Genomic DNA, 25,089 nt, shown 5'->3' on the forward strand with positions numbered 1-25,089 from the left:
CAGGAGCCTCATGTGGTCAGTGGCTGCCTGACTGGACAGATTCTCAGAGAGGCCAGGACCCTCTCCACTCCATCTCACCTATCTGCCTCCAAGCTGGCAGAGTTCTTCCCCACCTCTGCTGTCTTGCTCACAATGCTTGCCACACTGTCCCTTTCGACCCTTCTCGGAGTCTCGAATAGGCAAAGGTGGCAGGACACACAGAAGAAGCCAGTTGGCGTAGAGAAGCACCAGGAAAGGTTTGGTTATTTTAAACTCAATCTGTCAATGCTGTCTTCATGCCAGATACACTCTGTAGTAGGTATCCCTTTGAGACTGTCTGTACCCCAGAAAATCACACTCGTAAAGCCGGTCCATTCCTGTGGGCATGAACCTATTTTGGGTGGGACCTTTTGATTAGGTTACTTCAAATAAGGCGTGGCCCAGGTGGGCCTTAATCCTCTTACTGGAGTCCTTTATAAACAGGATGAGTATGGAGAGAAAGCCAGAAGTGAGAAACTGAAGCAACACAACCTGGTGAGAAAGGAGAGACCAGCAGATGCCACCATGTGCCTTGCCACGTGACAGAGCCTAGGACTGCGAGCAGTCGGTGTCTGGGAAGAAAGCAGTGCCTGACGATGCCTTGATTTGGATAGTTTTCTAAGAACTGTAAGTTTGCAAGCCAATAAATCCCCACTGGGAAAGCCAACCCATTTCTTTTTTTTTAAGATTTATTTTATTTATTTCTCACCCCACCACCCACCTTGTCTGCTGTCTGTGTCCATTCTCTGTGTGTTCTTCTGCGTCTGCTTGTATTACAGGCAGCACTGGGAAACTGTATCTTTTTTTGTTGCTTCATTTTGCTGCATCTGCTCTCTGTGTGTGCCGTGCCATTCCTGGGTGGGCTGCGCTTTTTTTCATGTGAGGAGGCTCTCCTTGCGAGGCGTGTTCCTTGTGCGTGGGGCTCCCCTACGCAAGGGCGCCCCTGCATGGCACAGCATCCCTTGCGTGCATCAGCACTGTGCACGGGCCAGCTCACCACCAGGTCAGGAGGTCCTGGGTATAGAACCCTGGACCCTCCATATGGTGGGCAGATGCTCTATCAGTTAAGCCACATCTGCTTCCCCATTTCTGGTATATTGCATTTCGGCAGCTTAGCAGACTAAACCACCCTCCATATTAGATTCTACCCCGGGCTGAAATAACATCTCACGCTGATTGGCCCTGTTTGTGTAAGAGACATTTCTCATTTAATCCACACAGCCCCTATGGGAATAGACCTAGCAGGCCGTCAGGTGATGTATCCAATCTGGTCATTCGACTGGTACCAGTTTGGGGATAGGGCAGGGCCAACTTTGTGTGTGTGGGTCCACTACAGGCGTATGGGATAAAAATTGGGAAAAGACAGCCATTACTCACTTGTGCCTCCAGCTCACAATCATGTCAGGAGTGGAGAGCATGAAAACAACTGGCCGCGTCCCACGCTTTTCTCCATAGACAGTTCAAGTCCTCCACCTCCTTGGCAAAGTTCTACCAGGAGGGTCCTTTAGTGTTTTCTGTTTACTTCTCATTGGGCACTTCACACATACCACAAAAGAAGTACTGATACTTTTTTTACATATATATATATCCTTCACCATGCCCTAGTATGACTTCTCAGAGCCTCTATTTCCATCTTGTAAAACGGGAATATGACTGCATTTCCAGGGACTGCCTGGAGGGTTAAATGCAAGAAGTCATATGAAATGCTGGTGTGATGCCTGACTTGCCGCAGTCACTTTATAAACAGATGGACCATTGGGATGGGGGCTCCAAATGACCATGATGCCTGCTTTCTAAGAAACAGGGTTGGGGAAGCGGACTTGGCCCAGTGGTTAGGGCGTCCGTCTACCACATGGGAGGCCTGCGGTTCAAACCCTGGGCCTCCTTGACCCGTGTGGAGCTGGCCCATGTGCAGTGCTGATGTATGCAAGGAGTGCCCTGCCATGCAGGGGTGTCCCCCGCGTAGGGAAGCCCCACACACAAGGAGTGCACACATGGAGAGCTGACACAACAAGATGACGCAATGAAAAGAAACAGATTCCTGGTGCCACTGATAAGGATAGAAGCGGTCACAGAAGAACACATAACGAATGGACATAGAGAGCAGACAACTGGGGGTGGGGTGGGGGCGGGGGTGGGGAAAGAAACAGGGTTATTCATGGAAAGATATTTTCAAGCAGCAGCACACAACAGCAGACATGATTCTTGCACTGAAGGGGGTCAGAGGGATGAGAATGATGAGAAGCCTCTTGAAAGAAAACTCAGGGGGAGTAGATGTATCGCAAGTGGGCTTTGTACCTGCTTCCCATGTATGAGGTCCTGGGTTTGATCCCTGGTACCTCCTAAAAAAGGATAAAGAAAGAACACTCAGGAGGCAGTTGCAGGACAATCCAAAGTTGGAAAAGAGGCCAGGGTAGGGGTGTTAGATGCAAAGCTGCCACAAGAGCCTGCCTCCTTAAGCTGAAAGGGGACTGGTGGGACCAAGAGAAGGCACTGGATTCTGGATTTACCCGAGACAGGATTAGGAAACAGAAGGGATCATGGCTGACTTTTTAATTTCTAGCTTAAAAAACCAGGGGATTAATAAAAATAAGAGTTTAGCAGGAAGAGCAGGTTAAGGGAGTTTCATAAGTGAGATCAAATTATTGTAGCTCCACAATCTCTCATGCAAAACCCTTGGGGGGGGGATCTATTTCAGAGTTTTTGAATTTTAAAAAGATAACCTGGTACATATATATTACATAACTCCTAGCAGGATCAAGGACAGCACTCCATAATCAAACACATTCATAAATCTGCAGCAAAACATGAAAAGCCACACACTAAGGAGAATAGCAAAGACTACCAATAGCCTCAAGGCAGTTTTTGCCACCAAATTAGTTTAGGTTTGATCATTTTGTCAAAAACGAGTTACAGGTAACTTGGTTTCATGGCCTTTTGGGATCAAAGATTATAGATAAAGGATTATGGACATGTACTACTTTCAGTTAAAAGTTGTTAGAATTAGGGAAGAAGACAATGCTAAATATTTTTAAAGTGCTTCCTTTCACTTCCAAATACATAGCTTGAATTAGGCTCAGAAAATATTATTCAACATTGTTTTGTGAGATTGGGCCGATTACCTACCAAGAAGTGATTCCAAAAGTAAATGAAAAGCTCAGAGGCATTTGTGAGGCATAATTAGGATGTTTTATTTTAAGTCCTGGACGTAGGAATCCTCAGGCACTTGGTCCACAGGAGAAGGCACTGTGGATGGTGAGTGCAGCCCATGCCAGGCACTGACCCTGCCTTCTCAGGTTCCAGCTTTTCTCACTAACACAACTATCTGGAAGATAGGAATCATATGCTACATTTTTGATAGTGGAGAAAAACAACATTTTAAAAATTCAGCTAAAACATCTTACTTAAAACCTATACCACAAGAGTTCTGATGAATGGAGAGAGAACCTTCCTTTATTGACTTGCCAGTGAGATGATGGAGTAATTGCTTAGGCCGCAATTGCAATCCCAGCTTGTGTGGTTGGGAATAAACTCTCTAACCTCTCTGAGCAGCAGCTTCCTCACCTTTAAAATGGCAGAAAACAACTCTACAGATTCAGAAGTTCATGTATAAGGCCTGGCACTCACTCAATAAATGGTTGCTATGATGGTATTTAATCAAATAGGCAGGAATCTTTAGATACACACAGTATAAAAATCCAGCTTCCCGGTGATGCAGACAAAAAGGACACCCATAAACAAAACATTTCCATAGTATGAATATAAAATAATTTATAGTTGAGAGTAGAAGGATGACCCCTCAAGAACCACTGCTCTGTTACCTATAATGTTCCCCATGAGCCTGAAGAAATCTTTCCAACAGACTTCCAGAGGCAAGGAAAGTTCTATCCCAGCAACAGATTTGCACATAATTTGAAATTCACAAACGTGTGGCATCAAAAGCAGATATGAATTCCAAATAAATATAATCATCTATATTCAGTGATACAGCTGTGAACCCCAACTTTCAGATCTTTAGTTATTACCACAGCTGTCAAGTTTTCTATGCTGCAGAATTTCAGAAACTGTAAATAATTTTCCCAATGCAAGAAACCTGTCCCACACAAACCCAATCAAGTTAAAATTTCCAGTGTGTTCCAAGAGACTCCCAAATGCAATTTCTTATCCCACTAAGTGCTGGGGCAAACACTGCAAGACAGGCCCCTGCACTCACATCCATCCATCACTTGCCTTTCAGCTCCAGATGGACGGACAGGAGAACAACTGCTTGCCCTGGCTTTAAAGTGCAGTCTATGTAACATAACAAATTCTATTTGAGGGAGAAATTGTTACCCTATTTAACATCCTTCTAGGCCAATGATTCTCAGTACATGGTCGGTCTGAGGACCCTAGGGGTCCATCAGGTCCTCCTCCCCTTTTCTAGCTATATCTGTACGAAATTAATTTTTTTTCACATACGTTAAATAACATATATGAGATTGAAGAAAATGAGAGTCCAGCCGAGTCTGTTAAGCCAGACATTAAAGAGATTTGTAAACATATAAAAACAATGATGCTCTTTGCACTAAACCTTATTTTATTTTTTGGAAAATACGGTCATATTTCATAACAATGGTTAATGTATGAGCTTGTTATTGTTATTTTTAAGTGAAAAAATACATATTCTTAAATTTCTCCAGTTCTGATTTCTAATATGGTAAATATTGGTAGAAATAATCCATGCAGACAGAAGCTCTTTGGACTACTAATAACTTTTAAGGGTGAAAAGGGATTCTGACACCAAAAGTATGGGACCCATGTTCTCAGGTAAAGGCATGACTTTTCTACTTTCCAGAGTATATTCCAAGTAAAGAGGGGGAGGCAGGCCATGAGGGCTGCCTTGAATGTCAGATTGAAAATGTCAGATTAAAAACAGACAATCTACATCCATATAATCCAGTGTTGAATACATGCAGCTCTCTGACACCAATTTTGAAGGTAGTGAGCTAACAATGAGAAGGAAAATAACTCCCATTTTATAAAGACCTTACATGTGTTTGAGTGGATATGCTCATCTTCAGCAGGTGACTTTAGCTTGGGCAGTGCACAGATAAGAAAATTTTAACCCCTTTGTACCTCATGTAAGCAAAGCATGTTAATTGTATGAAAGTGTTCAGTCTACCATTTGTTTTTTTAAAGTTAGGAAAAGATTTTAGGTTAAGTCTCTAAATCAACGAGACAGGATGCTGAAGGCGACACATACCCCAGGAGAAGCACATCTCTTTAGAAGTCTCTAGCTTAGGAAAAATACCTAATTTCTGCTAATCTAGAGGGAAATGAGGCAAAATCCATGTAGCTCATCCTAAAAACATATCCAGCTAGGCGTTCTGCTTCTTTAAACTGTAGTTTATCATTTACCAAGAAGTAGAGAAATACAGGTCCTTCACCTTCATATACAAAATGAGAATGAGATTAAGTGGAGAGAATCAAACTTGAGCACAAAGAAAAGCTGCCCCCCCCCCGGTTAATATTAAAAAGGCATATAATGGTTTTCTGTCCTATGCATTTAAGTGGAGAAACATGCTGCTAAGACCTACAAGGTGATCCATAACTCAGAGTTATTACCCAAAGAGCAAGAACTTATTTTTCATGAAGTGCCCCTAATCTAAAGCCTTATAAGGAATTTCACTCAGCTAAGGGACATTTTCAGGATGAATCTTTTCCATCTCCATCCCTTGAGGTGAAGAGGAGATTTAGTCCAGCCGGTTTCAAGCATTAACATGCATTAAACAAAGCATATCCCAGGCCCCTCACCCAGAAATTCTTAATCAGCAGCAGCCCAGAAGTGGCGGCTTTAGGAATGTTTTTCACAAACTCCTCAAGGGATCCTGTAGGTGATCCTGTACCTTGCTGTGAAAAGCACCACTCCAGGCTTAGAGCATCCATCCTGTCCTTCCTCTATGCAGAGGCCACTTGAATTACTCTGGTGTGAGGCCTCAGCTTTGTTTACCAGGCAGCAGCTGCTCACGAGGCTAGAGGTCTCTCTCAGCAAACACAGGGCCACTTGCGAGGCTATTCAGTCTTGCAGTGGCTCTCAACAGTTGACTAACAAGTTTCTTTCTTTTGTTCCTTTCACAAAGAGGCTGGAGATTTCTGCATCCCGAGGGAGCAGTGCTCGTAAAATAGAAATCTCACCCTGACCTGCTAACTCCATGGGTCTCATTTGCAGAAGGAATAGTAACCATGCAATCGAATGATCTCCTGACTGAGGACCTGTGACCCAAGATTTTCTTAAATTGTCGCATTTAGCTCTGAGCAGACGTTGAAATGAGAGATTAAAGAAGAAAAAGTCGGGAAGCGGACTTGGCTCAACGGATAGAGCATCCACCTACCACATGGGAGGTCCAGGGCCTCCTGACCTGTGTGGAGCTGGCCCATGCACAGTGCTGCCACGCACAAGGAGTGCCCTGCCATGCAGAGGTGTCCCCCGTGTAGGGGAGCCCCATGCGCAAAGAGTGCACCCCGTAAGGAGGGCCGCCCAGCACAAAAAAAGTGCAGCCTGCCCAGGGTGGCACTGCACACACGGCAAGCTAACGCAGCAAGATGACACAGCAAAAAGAAACACAGATTCCCAGTGCCATTGACAAGAATACAAGCGGACACAGAAGAACACACAGCAAGTGGATAGAAAGAGCAGACAACTGGGTGGGGGGGGGGCGGGGAAGGGTAGAGAAATAAATAAAAAATAAATCTTAAAAAAAAAAAAAGAAAAAGTCCCTTGAATGACTGAACACAATTTTAGTTATGTTGCCATTGGTTGTTCAGTACCTGCTGACCCCACCAGAATGCATGCTGCATTATACCAGGTGATCAAGAAGTATCTATGGAATTACCATTGAATGGCATGGCTGAAGAGCTGAGAAGGGAGAGATCACCTGTAAACCGATTATTTTTAGGACACATTTGACCGAGTCTGGTGCCTGCTGGCATCGGCAAATTCTGGGGTAGCTCGTATTGTTTATCGAGCGCTGTCTGTGCATATCTCTGTTGAAATCCATGATTGGTGATGTCAAGTTGGTAGCTTGAAATTGGTCACAGCAGGAGTATCAGCACCACACAAATACACACACACTAAACACTAGGACTTTTAATTTTGGGGGATGATGGGTGGCTGTGGTGAGGGGTGGCTGTGAAACATTTGTCACCATACCACTGACTGTACCAGAGGACACAGAAAGATTTCAGACCTCTACAGGAAATATTCTATATCACTCTTTCCTTTTCTTTCCCTTTCCAATTCCAATAGTGTATCAGTCCCAGCACTTTAAAATAACAACTTTCTCCAGCCCAAGCCCTAACACAGATCCTCATTTATTTTTCACATAATAAGTCTTGAAGCAAAAACCATTTAAAGGCGGAGTGGGTGTAGCTCAGTGGTTGAGTGCTTGCTTCCCACATATGAGGTGCCGGGCTCAATCCCGGTGCCTCCTAAAATTTAAAAAAACAAACACAAACACAAACAAAAACCTTTTAAAGGATAAATGTTAAACTCCAAATCCTAATTTCACAATTCCCTTTTAGAAAGTATGCATTGTCCTTGAGAAAGCCATCCTCACAGGGGCTGGTCTTTGCAGAACCTGTTAAGTGTTTATATTAGTAGTATTGGTTTTATTTCCTATTTCATAAATGTGTCTTCTCTCCCCAACTGGATTGTATGCTCTGCCTCTTCTGTACCCGTGACAAAAGCTGGAATTGGGCGACTTATTTCACAGGTGACCAGTACGCGCATGTTAGCAGGAAGATAAGAAGTACATACACAAAAATGATTCCTTAGCATGTGGACTCCTTGAAAACTCCCCTGTAGAATTATACTAATTTATTCCTTGAATAAAAATCAGCAAGTTAGTTATATTATTTTGAGGTTAAGAAACATATTTAAACTGATCTAGTAAATATGATTTGATGACGGTCTTGACAATATCAGAGATAATGGCAGACCCTTTGGAACAAGGCTTGTAGCTGTTGGTGCAAGAATTTACCTGAACAATGATTATTATTTCAACTGACTGCCATAAAGCAAAGTTCCAAACTGGACAGACAGGTATATTACCCAACAAGAATGCTGTATGATAAATTCCAGGGACTTCAACGAAAAAAGTAAACAGAAAGCGGTGCTCCCCATCATCCTCTGTCTGTGAGGAACGAACAGCCCCATCTACCATCCGAAGCACATTATACTCAGCTCTTTGTGTCAAGTACAAATAAGACAAACCGCCAACCAGGAAAGGAGAAAGGAAAGCACTCTCCTCTGACCTTGAATATTTAGTCATTTTCCATACTCTCAGTCAATTATTTCATTTTGGAGGCTCTTCTCATCTTTTATGAAATCTTAAAAAGGAGAAAATTCTCTTTCATAACACTTGGATTATAGCTCCTTTTTTTCTGGACAGTGGGCAGTTTTATACCCTTGGTTATAACACATTAAATGGAAGCAAAAAAAAATCAACACTGGCAGCTCCCACACTGGATTCCTGATCCAATGTGTCTTGCATAGGACATACGCTTTGCCTCTCATTTGGCACAGCATGCCTGGACCCATGTTGGTCTCACTGACTGAAGATCTCTAGAAGCCCACCAATAAATGCCACCATTTTACTGACCTCAAAAATACAGAACAATAAAAATAAAACTCTAAGTAATTGATGTGGGCGGAAATAAGAGCAGTTCCTGTTTCTGTGCTCTGATGTATGAGTGTTTCCATGCTTCTGAACCCATTCAAGGGTTGTTCTGGTTAAATCTCTCCAATGATGGGAGAGACTGGACAGCCCACGAAGTGGGCCTCATTCATCACCCCCAAAGGGGAAATAACAGCTGTCCATTTTCATAGAGAGTTGTATGAAGATAAAATCTGACAAAGGTTGGGAAAATATTGCACAAACTGTAAGACACTACAGAACTACAAGTATATTATTTTTACACTGTGGGGGTTAGGGAAAGCTGGCAAAGAGGTGTTTAGATTTTTTTAAAAAAGCAGTTTAGACTAAAGGTCAATTTAATAAAGTAAAGCAAGAGGCAGAAAAACAAAAACCTAAAGTCCTCTGGCCAGGACACGGGTTTAACTTTTTAAGTTAACTGAAATACTGGTTTTTGTTCTGTACCACTCACCTTTATTGGCCATGGAGTAGATTACATAGGGAGTGTAGATTCAACAACTGATCTGGCAAATGCACAATCTCTTGGTGAGGTGAGGGAGAAATAACGGGCAAGGGTTGGAGGAACCTGCCAGCGAGGCTGGTCACAGCCCAAGCCTCGCCCGCTCCACTGCCTGCGTCTGAGACCAATACACTCGTGTTCCCAGTTCAAGTGGGGAGAAGACTCTGACCCTGGTCAGGTCACTGGATAAAGCCTGGAGAGGTACATGGAGGTGACTTGGCAAATGCATGACCGGAAACAGAGGTTGTTTCAGATCCTTGGGAGAGCACTGGGAGGGCATCCAAAATCAAGGTCAGGCCTGGAGAATTGGGAAAGAAGTGAGGTGGAGAGAAGGCTGCCGCTGGCTTTGGGGGTACAGAGGTGAGGGTGGGAGAAGGGCAGGAACTTAGAGGATGTGAGTACAGCTCGGCTGTGCCTGTGGCTGAGAAAAGGCTGAATCATGGGCTTGCAGGGACCACAAGCCAACTGGAGGAAAGGCTGCGGTCAGCGTCCTGGCAGGGGCGGGGCCCCAGGGAGGGGCCAGGCTGAGGCCTTGTGCTGAACGTGGGAAAACTGACTGCACCCGGACTACGTGAGACAAAGGCATGATTCTGCCTGAAGAAGACTGAAGGAATACTGAAGGGACACTACAAAAACGGTGGTTGAATCAACAAAGGGAAATCATGCTCCCTTCTCCTCATTCTCTCCTGTAACCGGGTGGGGAGAGAAGGGGGAGAAACGATCTGTACTCACTCCCTCACCTCCTGCCCTAAATGTATTTCTCACTCCACTTCATATAAGAACATGATGTCATTTCTTCTGTTGCTCATCACATTCGCAAACACCATCTACGACCAAGTCATAAAACTGCTTGACCAGGGGTCAGTGGGTCACATGGGCTCCAGCCCTAGTCATGCACTTTTTTTGGTAAAGATTTGTTTATTCCACCCCCTCCCCCGTTGTTTTGTGCTTGCTGTCTGCTCTCTGTGCGTTCTTCTGTGTTTGCTTGTCTTCTCTTTAGGCAGCATCAGGAACCGATCCCCGGACCTTACAGAGTGGGAGAGAGGTGCTTACTTTCTTGAGCTACCTCAGCTCCCTGGTCTGCTGCATCTCTCTCTCTCTCTTTTTTTTTTAAGAGTTATTTTTTATTTATTTCTCTCCCCTTCCCCGCACCCCAGTAGTCTGCTCTGTGTCCATTCACTGTGTGTTCTTCTGTGTCCACTTGTATTCTTGTCAGCAGCACAGGAATCTCTGTCTATTTTTGTTGCGTCATCTTGCTGCATCAGCTCTCCGTGTATGTGGTGCTACTCCTAGGCAGGCTGCGCTTTTTTTGCGCTGGGCAGCTCTCCTTACAAGGGGCACTCCTTGTGCACGGGGCTCCCCTATGCGGGGGATACCCCTGCGTGGCATGGCACTCCTTGCGCACATCAGCACTGTGTGTGGGCCAGCTCACCACATGGGTCAGGAGGCCCTGGGTTTGAACCTTGGAACTCCCATGTCGTAGGTGGATGCCCTATCCATTGAGCCAAATCCGCTTCCCTGCTGCATCTCTTATGGTCTCTCCTGTCTCTTTTTGTTGTATCATCTTGCTGCGGTACAAACTCTCTGCTCGGGACAGTTCACCTTCACCAGGAGGCCCTGGGAATCTAACCCTGGACCTCCCATACAGTAGATGGAAGCCCAATCCCTTGAGCCACATCCATTACCCCCTACTCATGCACTTTGATCACCCTCAAGGTGAAATCATGACCTGCCGCTATTGCCTGCCAATGACAGCAGCTTCCAGAGGGCTATATGGGGGCTCCAAGCCTCAGAGGGGGTGAGGGAAGGAAGGGTTATACGACAGTGCAGAGCGACTTCGGGTTTAGCTCCAGCACCTCCCCTCAGTTACTGTGCGATCATGGTCAGCACACTGACACTCTTGTGCTTCAGTTTCCTCAGCTGTTAGGGAGGATTCTCAGGGCTGTTTTGAAGGTTACACACAGTGCCTCATATTGAACATTCCAAAGGACTTATTGAGCAGCTACTATGTGACAGGCACTGTCCCAGGAGCGGGGGAGTAGAATGTTAAAAGTGCCCAGGGCTAGCCTGCAGAGGGCCGCATCACATGGTAAAGGAAGGCAAGAAAAGTCACTGCAATGTGACGTAAAGAGGACCCAACAGCAAACTGGGCTGTATTACTGACAGCAAGTTACATAATCTCTTACTGCGTTAGTTTTCTCATCTCTAAAATGAGAAAAGAACAATATCTACCTGATAGTGCGAGGAATAAAGAAAGTAATAACTTTGCACAATGTTTAGCCCACGGTAAAGGTAAAGTGTGAGCTTTAGATAATGCTGTGATGATCAAAGTATCATGGGGGGAAGAGTATGGGGTGATACAAGAGGGCTTGGCAGATGCACTACTCCAGGCTGGAGGTGGGAGTAAAGGCAGTGGTTAGCGGCAGTTTCTTAAAGAGGACATTTAAGCTTAGAGCCAAAGAGGAACACATGAAATGAACATTTAAGGTTCGCTGTGTTGCTGGATGGAAGACCAGATACTGCCTTATTCAACTTTCCACCTCAAATTACTGGGGAAAGATCCTCCATCATGGCTGCTTCACTACAGGAACCCCTCAAAGAACCACGGCCAAAGGCTGGCGGTGGGCACTGGGGAGCCCTTGGTGGTGCAGCAGGAACCAGAACAGGCATTCCTGAAGCAGGACTGTGGGCTCTGAGGCCATAGGGCCAAGCTCACGGCACATTGTGTCAGCTGGGTTCCCTGGGAGCTGCCACCAGCAGAGATGGAGGTCCTTCCAAGAGGCAGTAGGCAGATGAGTGTCCACCACCACCCCGTCCACCCTCATCGTAGCTGCTAACAACCCATGGGAAGGGCATGAGCCCCACGGGCTTTCATATATCATAATTATATCCTAATTCAACAATTTCATCATTGTGGCAATTGCAAAGGTATCCAATACATTGTTTCTATCTTAGTGTTTTTAAAACTGTTCAAGAGACAGGGTGTGGACCACCTTACCAAAACAAAACCACCTAAGGTTCATACACAAACTGCTTTCTACAGTTTTTCTAATAAATTCTGCTTGTAAGCAGTAAAGACCAAGGAATGGCTCCAGTGATTAAATAAAGCCTCGGTTGTGAAAATGTCTATGTTTCAGGATGTTCCATCAATTGGCTTTTAAAAAACAAAAAACTCTACCAATACTTGAATGACTGAACGAGCTACAGTTGGGACCATAGCCTTAATGAACCCGACACTCCGTCCAAGAAGATTCAACAAGCTACCCAGTGAAAACAGAGCTTCTCATAGACTTGAAGAAGACATTTGTGATTACTCTAGAGTTTTTTAAATTAAAAGACTCAGCAGTAAATTTTGACTGCTGTATCTAAAGGCAGATCACTAAATAACTTGGACAGTCTCTTCAGATTTTTCAAGTGAGTGAAACTTCCAGTTTCATTTGAAATCAATAGTGCAGACTTACCAAGATCAATAAGAATTGCATGCTGCTGGGAAGTTAGCTGTTTCAAGAGTTCTTTGTATGGCGTGTCCTTTGGCTGCTGTTTACTGGGAAACTGATGTCTAAGGTGGTATTGCTCAGCGAGAAATTTCCAGATTTCTCCTCGGTGATGACGTGGCACACCTTTCGAAAGAATGTAGAAAATATAAAGAGATTCTTATGCACAGAATATAATTTATTAAATAAAAGTAAGTTGCACTGCATTCCACCAATCCAGACTCTTGTTCCATTATGAATTAGCAGCACTGGAATGTAAAAGATGCAACCAAATGCTTGTCATATTTGCTGCCTTCCGCCCTCTCCCCACCTCCTCTTCCCTCAACTTCCCGGGGGCCCTTTCCACTTTCCTAACATGTTTCAAATATATACTACATTCTGGTTGTATTAGACTCTGCAAGGAATAAACTGATGAATAAGACATGAGCCTTATCCAATGTCAATTTATGTTCTAGTGCAATAAAACCAAACATGAAAAACTATATTGCAAATGTGATGTCATATAAGGATGCAATCAAAGTGAAGTAGAGGTCAGATGAAGGAACACTAGCTTGTTTCTCACTGAGCCATCAAGAAGGCATCATAGAATCCTTCCTTGGAGCCAAGCCTGAAGGCTGGGGGAAAGGGAAGGGTGGACATTTCAGTTCCCTCTGAGAACAGGGTACTTGTGGAGAGAGGAGCTGTCAATCAGGATGGGAGGGTTTTTTTTTGGAAGCAAAATTGAGGGAAAGAAACCTGCAGTTTATTTGGGAGCTCTAGGGCACCAGTGAATGTTTTTGAGCTGAGAAGAGAGGAGGCAAATCAAAGTGAGATGTTAAAGTATCGATAAGAAAGCTTTCTGCAGGATGGACCTGAGGAGGGACAGAGGACCATCTGCATAAACTTGCTCAGTGAGTACTCAATGAAGATCAGGAAACAAAATGCACAAACCAAGAGAAAAGTTGTTTTTTTAAAGTCAATGATGTTTAGGGCAAACCTCATCAGAAAAAGTGACAATTTTAAATCAAAATTCTTTGGTTCTTTACTAAGCTGTTGCAAGGACCAAATGCAGAAATGAAGAGAGTAAGACGACTGCAGAATGAGATACCCAAAATTTCTTATCTCTGATATAATTTCTCTAGGGAGAAAAAGAAACTCCCAATGAGGGATTAATGTTTTTTAAACTGGCTGGGGGAAAAAGAGATCACTGGGTATACTCTCTGCCACTCAAACAGCCTGCCCAGGAAGCTAGTTTTTTTCTGGTCTCTCACTGGTCATCTTTAAGAGAAGACAGTAGCACCAGCTAACATTTATTACAAGGTCACTATGTGCCAGGTGCTATTCTACACACTTCCCACGTATTTGCCCACATCACCCTCACAACCTTTGAAGGAAAATATAATTACCTTCATCATAAAAATGAGGAAAGAGAAGCCCAGACAGAATAGGTCGCTCACCCAGTACACCCAGCTGGTTAGCGGCAGCCCCGGAAACACCTTTACTTTTCTCTTGGATATTTCCCTGCTAGAACTGTGGGACAATGCTGTTACTCAGACGGGTGGTTGCAGAAACAATTTTTTAAATGTATGTCCCTTCCTTGCAATGAATGAAAAGCAGTTGTGGAATTTGAACTAAATAGTATTGATTTCATGTATTACCAGATTCACAAGGAACCATTTAGAAAGCATCGCTGAGGCACCTCATGGAAATACTTAAGGTGTAATAAGTACCTTGTTTTCTCTTTACATGTATCACTTATAAAATAAAAAATATTGTTTAAAAAAAAAGTTAGCCTGTGGAAAGAAATACAGGGCCACATTTGATCCTAATCATGTTCAACACAATCTAAATGTTTATTTCAGCAGTAACCTCATGACCTTGTGTATTGGGATGAATGGTGACTCCTAAAAAAGGTATGTCCATGCCCTGATCCCCCAGAACTTGTGAGTGTGATCTTATTTGGATAAAGCATTTTTGCAGATGTAGTTAAGTCAAGGATCTTGAGATGAGATCACCTGTATCATCCAAGTGGGCCCTAACTCCTAAGAAAATGTCATGAAAGGAGGCACACAGAGAAGGCTGGGCCATGGAGGCAGCCACAAGAGAAATGAGGGCACTAGCTCAGGAATGCCGACTGCCACCAGTGGCTGGAGGAGGCTGAGTGCAGTCCTGTAGTCTCTAGATTTGAAAAAGAATAAATTTGTTTTATTTTTACTCAGTAAGTTTGTGGTAATTTGTTACAGCAGCTGCAGGAACCATAAACCCTGACATCTTTTTTTTTCATATTATTCTTTTCCTCTCTACTATTCTTGCCCAGAGATATATTATACAGTGTGTGTATACATATATGTGCATACACACATCTGCCCCCAAACACAAGCCCTTAACTTTTCAAACCCTGATTAGAAGTAAATGTGGGATGAGAAACAGTCAGAACGTTAAGTGATTTATAGTGGGGCTTTTTAAAAAAACATTTTTTCCCCAAACTGGAAAGTTTTCCCAAGTTATGAACTGCCTCATTTCCTCTCATTACTAAATAATTCCCATTATCTTTTTGGAGGAAAGGACATTGGCTATATCACTGGACAGTACCACATTCTGGGATTTATGGGTAAGCTTGGATTTTAAGATTTAAAAGCAGAGTAACCCAAATGTTTTTGCTAAGAATGGTCTGGAACACCCTTCTCCATGCTGGATTATGCCTTCGGTCCCAGTTCAGGAGGAAAACCTGGCAGTGGAATAAGGACTCCCAGAGCTTGCAGGCAGTGGAGTAAGGACCCAGGGATTCTGGGTGGGCAGGGGGGCAGGTGGCCGTTTTCACCCCACAATATAAATAGCTTTATCTTTCTACTGACTTTAGAGGGATATATGCTCAGTGTTTAAAAGAGGTAGAAAAAAAATCTGAAACTGAAAAAAGTGTAAAGAAAGTGAAAAACCCACCTAAAACTAGAATGAACATAATTTACCATTTAAGAAGCTTCTTAGAGTGAAAGGGAAGAAGTCTATTAATCATCTTCCTGGAAACAGAGTCATAACCAGGTTCCAGGGCCATGCCTGGTAACCAGTATGAATGATCACTCCGCTGATAGGCCAGGTGCCTAGGAAAATATCCTGGATGTTTTCTAAGCATGTGCAGCTAGAAATATCCCACCGGACATGAGCCCTGTCATACTGTACTTTTTTTTTTTCACTTAACAATTAATCTGACATCTTTTACATCAGCAAATAGAGATCTATTGTGTTATTTTCAAGGAACATGATATGGGTTAGCTAAGTGAGTTGTTTTACTGTTTGTTTTTTGCTACTAAACAATGCCACAATAAGCAATCTTCCTACTGCAGTACATTTTTGACTGATTAGTTTCTAAAATAAATTCCTATTAAGTGGCACTACTGGTTCAAAAGATAAGCGAAATATGCATGTGGCCCATACTGAAAAATGGCCCGCTTGGCCATTTTTCATTTAAAATCATTTGGATCCAAAGTAAACTTTAAATTTTTAAGAATTCCATAAAATTACTATTCTTTCTTATTCTAAGTTGACACCAGAATCCTGCTGCTCTGATCCAATTTTAACTTGGAATGTTTTATAAATCCCTTTACTGCAGTCACTTAGGGGTCTTTTGGTCATTAAGTGGAGAGGCCTCACTGTCCACACAAGGACTTGCCTCTTTCAAGGTCTCTGAAGTGCCTTGGCTGCTATCTACAAGATCAAAAGCTTCAGTTCTGATTTAATCTTGTTTTATTCTGGGCTATGAGATGGACAGAGGGTGATCAAATCTTGTGTGTTAAAATAGCTGAGTAAATGACAAAGACCCTTTACCATCATAGATATAGAGTCCTTGGGAGGAGAATGTGATGCAGCAGCGTCAGGGTAGAGTATTTCTATTAGTCCCCCTCATAAAATACACAGTGAAAACCCAGATATCGAGGTGCCAGGCTTCCAAGAAACTCACATATTTTGGAATAGCTGTCACAGATCTATGCAATTTACTTTTTTGGAGAAAAAGAGCCACCTGAAGACCATCATCTAGTCAACTCAAGAAAGGAAAGTATTGACTCATGCTTCTCTCCTTTCTCTTTTCATAACCACAATCTGGGGCCCTTTACAGTAAGGGTAAAACCTCCAGCAACCCCTAGAAAGGTGAAAAAGGTTAGACCTGGAAGAGAACTCCAAGCTTCTCATTCTACAAGTGAGGGGATGTGAGAGCTCCAAAGGTCAGGGCACCTGCCAAAGGACACAGCGAAAGCTGCTGGCTGACTTACAACCTAACCAACCATGATCCAGGTGGAAATGGGGTCTCAGATTAGCACTGTTTAGGCACAGTTCAAGAAGCAGAAGTAAAACGTCATGTAAAACATGAACGTGGGTGATATTGCCTACATAAGACTGTTTTTACAAGATATAAATACAAATATACCAGAGGAAGGAAGTCGCAGCTATGTGCAGTGAGGGAGGCATGGAGAGACTGAGAGGTGATGAGTTTTATTTGTTTTTGGTTTATTGTTACTGTTATTGAAATAGTGAAACTGTTCTAGGGATGACTGAAGTGATGAATGCACAAATACGTGACTGCACTGAATGCCACTGATGGTACATTTTGGATGGATTTATGCTTTATTGGTTATGTACCAATAAAACTTATTTGTTTAAAAAAAAAAAAAAGATTGATGCTGCCAAAACTCAGGAAGAGATTAAATAATGCCTAATAGACCACAGTAGAAAAACAGCTCGACTCCATTTTCTCTCTTAGAGATAAACAATGAGTATATAATGTTCCTCCACTGTACAGCTAAGAAAAACATTAGATTTATAAATATTTGCCACCTTCAAGTCTAAACACCTGTTTATTGAGGACTAGATCAACCAAAACTCAGCAGCACTAAAATTAGATTAAATTCAGAAGGCTTCCAGTCTTATCAGGAGACACTAATACACATTTTAAAACAAGTCACTGTTAGTCTTAAACATTAATAATCATTGAAGTTGAGCTCTAAAAGAGCACTTCTCAAACTGTCCGTGGTAAAGGACCAGTTTTTTCTTCTGCTTTTAAATTTTCTAATCCATAGTAGACTGACACTTTTTAATAAAATACAGTAAAAATGAATTAGTAGAAAAACAAAATACAAGCCCATATTTTTTCATCAGGCTCAATCTGTTAAATTGCTGAAGACATTTCTAAATACTGAGTCTTAAGTTCTGTATTTATATCATCTTGGACCACTAGCAGTTCAGACTGGCATCAGTCAGCAGACCAGACTAAAAAAGGAACAAAACAAAACAAAAGGAAAAAAACCCCAACTAATCCAGTCCACTCTCCAAGGCCTTACAGTATACCAGACTCATGCTGCGCATTTCTGGAGTATCAGCTCATTTGTTCCTCACAACAACCAGGAGGTAGACAAGCACTGAGCTCACCACATCTTACGTACTAGAAACCGGAGCTCAGAGAGGTTAAGTCACTTGCCCAAGATCACCTTGGAAAGTAAATAGCAGAACTGGGATCTAAACCTGGAACTACCTACCTGCAATATGTGCTCTGCACTCTATGCTGCTTGCCTAGAGGACCCAAAGAGAAGCCACATAATTAGTTTTGGGTTTACTGCTTAACTCTGGGTATGCCATCCATCATTATGCAGTTTGTAGGCAATTAAGCTACTGGGTTTTTCTGTCGCCTTCCTGTTTCCTGGCCTTCAGGGTATTTTAATTTCTATGAGGACTCATGAAAAATGATGAAAAATCAAACCAATTAACTAAGGTATCTGGAAATAGCTTAGGTACAAGTTAAGCAATAAAAAGGAGATGGCCACTCATTTTTAACTTTTTTATCCCATGTTTCTACTCATTTACAAATGAGGGATGAGGCTGGCTAGACTGATTCCCAATAAAGCGTACCTTGTCCAACAGCAGAATGCATTTTTTCCATGTCAAATTTAATTTTTGATCTTCCTGGAGTGCTGAGCATCTTTTCCCACACTGCAGTTACTTCTTTAAGACAAGGAGTGATTTCTTCATAATCAAGCTTTAGGCGCTTGTTCAGCAAGTCGTTTTCAGAGGCTGGAACAGACCATTTGAGAGCACGTAAGTAAACACCACGTGCCTTCCACTACACAATACGGCTGCCTACCTGTTATTGCTACTAAGATGTCAAAATTAAAATCACCGCTCCTGCCACACCCCAATTCTTCTCCTAATTTCCCTATCTTGGCAAATGGCTAAAATCCTACAAGTTATCCTTGATTTCTCTCATCCCTTCCCCCTCAGTGTGTCCTGCTGGCTATTCCGCTAAAATAGATTCCTTATTTATCCAATTCTTTCCATCATCATTGCTACCAGGAACATCTCAAGGTCAGGAGGCAGGTGTTAAAATTCTCAGTGTCTGGCACGGTTAGAACGCAAGGAAATTTTTTAATCTAAACCATCAGAGGATAATTCCTTTCTACTGAGAGACAAAATCATCCCTTAGGTCACTTCTACCCATTGGTCCTAATTCTGTTTCCTGGAGCAGAACAGAAGAAATTACTCTTTTCATATGATATCTCTTCAAATAGGAAGATAGTTATTTTTTCCGTCCAACTCCTACTCAACCTAAACTACATTAATAAAGAATTATACCTAAATTACCAAACTGGGGAAAAAATAAGTAAAGGACAATTTTCAAAATTAAAACTGACATCCTCACTTCTACCCCACAAGCACTAAATCCTGTTTAGACACTGGGGTAATATTGTCAGCCCTCAAATCCATTCGCATCACATTTCACGTACAGGCTTTAAATTTACTAGGAGAGTGGGGATGGTACAAAGTGAGGTATAACTTTAGCAAGGTCCCACAGCAAGAGGTGGCAAAGCTGGAACTGGAATCCAGGCATCTGGCTGCAGAGTTCACTACCTGCTCCCACAGTGCAGCCTGTGGTTGTCAAATGAATACACTTTTTTACTGGGACTAGACTGTAACGATTAGGGACCTTACATGTTTGAAAGAGTCCAGTGAAGCTATCTGGGTCTTGCATTTTTCTTGTGTTTAAATGCTTTTCAAGACAAGTTTCTTTTTTTTTTTTTAAACAGATATAAGGCTATTATAATTTTCTTTTCTCATTTCAGTTTTGATAAATATCTTTCAAGAAGTTTTTCATTTCATCTAAGTTGCTGAATTTATTGGCAAAAAGTTGTTCTTAAGTTTATCATGTCTTTAATATTTGTAGGGTGTGTATGTAGTCCTACAGACAACAGACACTGATATTTCAGTACACACATTTCCCAAGACTGCATCCCTCCCCTCCTTACCCTCTGTGCCCATTTCATTCACGAGAAGGCTGGTCATTAGTTTTCCCAGGGACACTTTAGTGGAAAGTGCTGGAAGCAGGATATGAAGCCCTCATGCTTAATCACTAGATTTCTGAATCACAGTTCCTTTTTAAAAAAAAAAAAAAAAAAAAAGCAGGTACTGGGGGTTGAACCCAGGACCTCATACATGGGAAGCAGGCACTCCATTACTGAGCTATATCTGCCCCCCAGTGAGAGTTGTTTTTTGTTTGTTTGTTTTGTTTTTAGGAGGTACTGGGGATCAAACCCAGGACTTCATACATGGGAAGCAGGTACTCAACCACTGAACTACTACTGCTCCCCCCGTCCAGTTTTAAAAATGGGAATTACAGCTACTTCATTGGGTTGTTCTTGGGAGGATTAAATCAGATGACATATACTAAGCATTTGCAAAATGTCTGCTAATTAATGAGCGCGTGCTCTACAAGTTATCAGAAATAAAAGGCAAATAATGGTAGGTGCACAATCCTGTTTTACAAACTGAGCACTGATCACATGAAATAAAATATTTTCTTTCTCCGTTTCAGGAATTAAACAAATGTTAATCCAGGTAATCTAACTAATGCTACCCAAAGATAAGATCTATTAATCTGATTCATGGAATTCTACACAGAACTGACCAAACTACAATCTTCAACTTCAATTTCATCAAATAGCAGCACTGAAATGGGCTACAGAGATTGCCTGGTCCAATCTCTCAATTTCATAGACATAGAAAGTGAAGCTCAGAAAGATTAAGTGATTTGCCCAGGTTATTTACCAGCTAGTAAGTAAACTCAAGTTTTAGGACTCAAGGTCCAGTGCTGCCTCCTGCCTATCCTTTATGGTTTTTCACCTACTATCTTTATTCTTTTTCCTCATACTGTGAAGAATAAAACTTCAAGGCCCTGTTAAAACAATTTTCTACGTCTGCAGAATTCACAATTTAAAAAAAAAAAGTCAAATGCAGATTTTGGGGGCTGTAAGGAAAAGACAATAGATAAAATTAGAGTTGAGCTAACTCCTGCAGTAAATCAGGTTCAGAACCAGTTTTGCAGAACAGTGACTGGAAACGGCCCTGGACTCTTGGTGCCAGTGCACATTTCTCTGGCAGTGAATGCTGTGAGCATGTCTGGCTATCCTCACGCAGCCCAGAGAGCAACATGAGGAGCTTGCACTGAGGTCAACAGAACTTTACGTGGCCAGAAATCGCTGCCAATAAGATTCAGCTGAGAAGGTTTAAACTGGGTATTTCACTGCTGGCCCAAGCAACATCCTGCTATTCCAGTATCCTGAAAACACTGCTGTCTAAAATCAATGACCTCCAAACATGTTTTACCAACAAAAGCAGATGGTGCATACCTGCAACAAAACTCAAGGTTTCAAGGCAAGAATTTTAGGCTCAGGACTAAATTGTTTAAAACATTAAGTAAAATCTCACAGGCCCAAGCTGTTTCTGGGTTTGTGGGGACTTGTTAGAACCAAATAAGATCAAATATAACTTTGTGGAAGAGTTGTTTAAAACATTTATTACCATTTAATGTGGATGCATGAGTTAATCTGGACTTCATAACTAATGTTCAGGTCTGATTTATGTTCACTTTGTAGGGGGGGCTGTTGCTCCCTTGTCCCCCAATTCTGTTCCATTAGCAAAAGCTTTTAGAGAAGAAACTCTCACTAACTTCCACCATCTCTTGAAAGCTTAGAAAGGGAAGGCTAAGAGGCTGGTAAGCTCAGCAGTTAAATGATGCCAAACCTTTAGAAAAAACTTCACTCAACAGTTAATTTTTTTTTTTTTTACAACCAAGATTTATTATTTAATTAGGGAAAAAAACTTTCAAAATTAAAATACCTTCATTTTACAATTCAATGTGTTATCACATCACTATGTAGCTATAATATTTGAAACATTTCAATCACAGTTAAGCATGAAATACTGAGTTAAATGAATTTGTCAATGTGACTAAAAACCACATCTATATTGAATCATACTCAGTTATCCTTCATCAGCTTCTCACAACTTCATTTAATGGCAGGGGCAAAAATGGCCTTATACAGGGGTATAGCAAAAGGACTTCTGACTAGGAAGGGAAGTGATGTGTGTTAGTACCAACACCACTGAAAATTAGCTGGTTAACTTTGGAGAAATCAGCTTCCACTTCCAAGTGTCTACAATGGATTGGAGATGAGTTAAGATGACGTGGTTTGGTGCTTTCCAGGATGCAATACTTTCAGAATAATAATAAGTGTTGTGTATATTCAAAAGCCAGGAAATAGGCTTAAACACAGGAGGAACCTCCTCATACAAGTTACTCTCTTTCCCAAAGAGCGAGAAAGTCAGCTTGAAGCCTTGATAAATTTCAAGAGCCACTTCCAACTGCAGTCCAACCTTCCTTTAAGAAGCAATTAAAAAAAAAAAAAAAAAAAAGGCAATAGAATGGCTGTCTCTTTAGTACACAGAAAGCACCCTGGTTAGTTCTTCCCAAATCTTACTTCTGAATTAAATGAGAATGTCCCACCCCCATCCCACACCAGCTAAACTTACTATTTTTGGCAATTAATGAAGCTTTTACTGCCGGTTATTTTTCACAGGCAATATAGGTAAGGCATATACTGATAAAATGGACTACAGTGTTTAGCAAATTTATTGTGCTTTCACCATAAAGATAAACATATGTTGAACTTTATGGAGCTAAGGAGAAAAAAAGAATTCAAACAATAAAAATAAAAGACTACACAGAACTGAACACTGCCAATCAGCCTGCTGAAATGAGGACACAGTAGGAAGATGATGGCAAGAGTAAACTTAATGCAACCCCTGGCAAGCTGTCCCAGGTAAACTTAAGAAACTCTCACCTGTTTATTTTAGTCTGTCTAGTCATCATTTACAAACAGTAGCATGCGCATTGCTTTGTGGCATACTGATCTCGCCTAATCAATTACACTCATGACTCCATCCATCATTCCCGAGAAGCCAGCCAGGATCATTCCAATTTTACAGCTACACCCTGATTTTATATGGCTGTCATTTGCAAGACTGGCCGGAATAAACATTAAGGTTTATGACCTTCGTGATGAAAAAAACTGCCTTTTTGCTTTTCAATGAGAATCCCAACATGCATATAAATATAAGTGCTGTGCATCAAAGCCAATAATTAGCTGATGGCAGCTCAGAGGTACTATCACTCTCGAAACTTTTTTAGATCTCTGCCTTGTAGAATCATCCCTGGAGACACACAAGAAAACGGTAGAAAAACAAAGTTGGAAGAAAGCTTAGCCCTCACCTGCTCTAAACTCCCCTCACTGTTGTTACCTTCCCTAGCACCCGGATGGGATAACCAGCCTCTCTCAGCTTCAGAGGTACAAGCTGGAGAGCTAACCACCTTCACCAGTGGCCAAGGCTTATGGACTTTCATAGCAGAAGGATCTTCCTACTTTATATTTCACTTCTTGGCCAAAAATGATACTCATTTTGACTATGATCCTGATTCATCACATTTGGTACCTGAATGACTTTCAGCTCTATACAAACATCAAGATCATTACTAAAAATGAAGATTTGCACTCAAGGAGGGTATTCAAAGGAAATGCACCCTAATTCCAAAGCCGCTTTGGGGCAATGGAGGTATGACTGAACTACCCACACTCCTTCCCTTTGAAAAAGTACATTCAGACTTCCCAGTCCTCATTCCTTTATATCCAGGCAGCTTGCTATACATGACTCATGTTCTTTCCCATTGTATCACATAGCGTACATAAACTTAAGATTCTTAGCTGCCCTGAAAACAGTATTTATTGGTTCAGTGACAGTATGAAAATAGGATATGAATTAAATCTAAAGTTTTAAATTCCTGTTTTATTTTGATATCTGTACAGGTAGATAGAGCTCAGCTAATATTGAAATTCAGTCCACTTTTTTCAGGTTATCTGCAATCACTAAAAATACACAGAGGGACCATATGTAGCTCAGTGGTTGAGCGCCTACCTCCCATGTACAAGGTCCTGGGTTCAATCCTTGGTACCTCCTAAAAAAAAATACACATATACACATAGAACAGGTATATGATTTAGACAGGATCAGTTAATAGTTAACATCCAGGTGTAGATATGGCTGAAGACAAAGTAGGAAGAGAGAAAACAACATACTTTTCAGAGGGTTAGAGATTAATTTGAAGGTGTATCTCAGAACTTCTAGACACTAGGCTAATAATGACTACATAGGAATAAGTAATATGGTTGGTGAGATTATCATTTTATCTACAGAAACTGTAATTTGAAAAAGTAAATAGGGGTGGCAGACTTGGCCCAGTGGTTAGGATGTCCATCTACCACATGGGAGGTCCACGGTTCAAACCCTGGGCCTCCATGACCCGTGTGGAGCTGGCCCATGTGCAGCGCTGATGCACGCAAGGAGTGCCGTGCTGTGCCACGTGGGGGTGTCCCTCGCATAGGGGAACCCCACGCGCAAGGAGTGCGCCTGGTAAGGAGAGCCATCCAGCGTGAAAGAAAGTGCAGCCTGCCCAGGAATGGTGCTGCCCACAGAGAGCTGACACAACAAGATGACGCAACAAAAAGAAACACAGATTTCCGTGCCGTTGACAACAACAGAGGAGGACAAAGACAATGACGCAGCAAATAGACACAGAGAACAGACAACTGGGGTGGGGGTGGGGGAAGGGGAGAGAAATAAATCTTAAAAAAAAAAAATCAAATAGGGAATAAACTTAAGATTCTTAGCTGCTTATAAATATAAACACATACACTCACCATGCACATATATGCTTGACTTTATTCCCTTTTATTTTTTTTAAGACAAAAAATGCTTATGTCTAATGTGATTCATTTCAGAGCCAAGATAAATTAAGGTCACCAGGGGTCATTCAGTATCAACAATGGCAATCAAACCTTGTAGCTTCTGATTTTCCTTCTCCATTCTGAGAAGCAGTATCTGTTGTAGAATTGCCTTTTGCCATAACTCTCGAAGTTCACGAGATGTCCTTTTCTTTTCCTCTGGTACAGGGCCAAAGGGTCCATCTTCACAAACTGGTTCTAAAGGAGATCGTGGGGGAAGCTCTCCCAGCTCTGAATAATCTGGAGAAGAA

General features: G+C 42.1%; 1 protein-coding gene across 16 annotated transcripts in view; it reads right to left on the reverse strand.

Annotated features, from left to right (window-relative positions):
* TBC1D1 (TBC1 domain family member 1) overlaps nt 1-25,089 on the reverse strand; it is a 264,667-nt gene that overhangs the window by 28,084 nt on the left and 211,494 nt on the right. For all 16 annotated transcript variants that reach the window (XR_011649485.1, XR_009186413.2, XM_058299692.2 and 13 more), the window contains 3 exons: nt 24,893-25,078; nt 18,579-18,740; nt 12,672-12,830 (listed from right to left, as the gene is read on the reverse strand). Coding sequence is in view for 14 of the 16 variants with exons in the window: in XM_058299692.2 (XP_058155675.1) it covers nt 12,672-12,830; nt 18,579-18,740; nt 24,893-25,078 (507 nt within the window). In the remaining 2 variants the exon portion in view is untranslated. The remainder of the gene's footprint in view (nt 1-12,671; nt 12,831-18,578; nt 18,741-24,892; nt 25,079-25,089) is intronic.

The sequence above is a fragment of the Dasypus novemcinctus genome, chromosome 1 (assembly GCF_030445035.2).
Source record: "Dasypus novemcinctus isolate mDasNov1 chromosome 1, mDasNov1.1.hap2, whole genome shotgun sequence".
Classification (NCBI taxonomy): domain Eukaryota; kingdom Metazoa; phylum Chordata; class Mammalia; order Cingulata; family Dasypodidae; genus Dasypus; species Dasypus novemcinctus.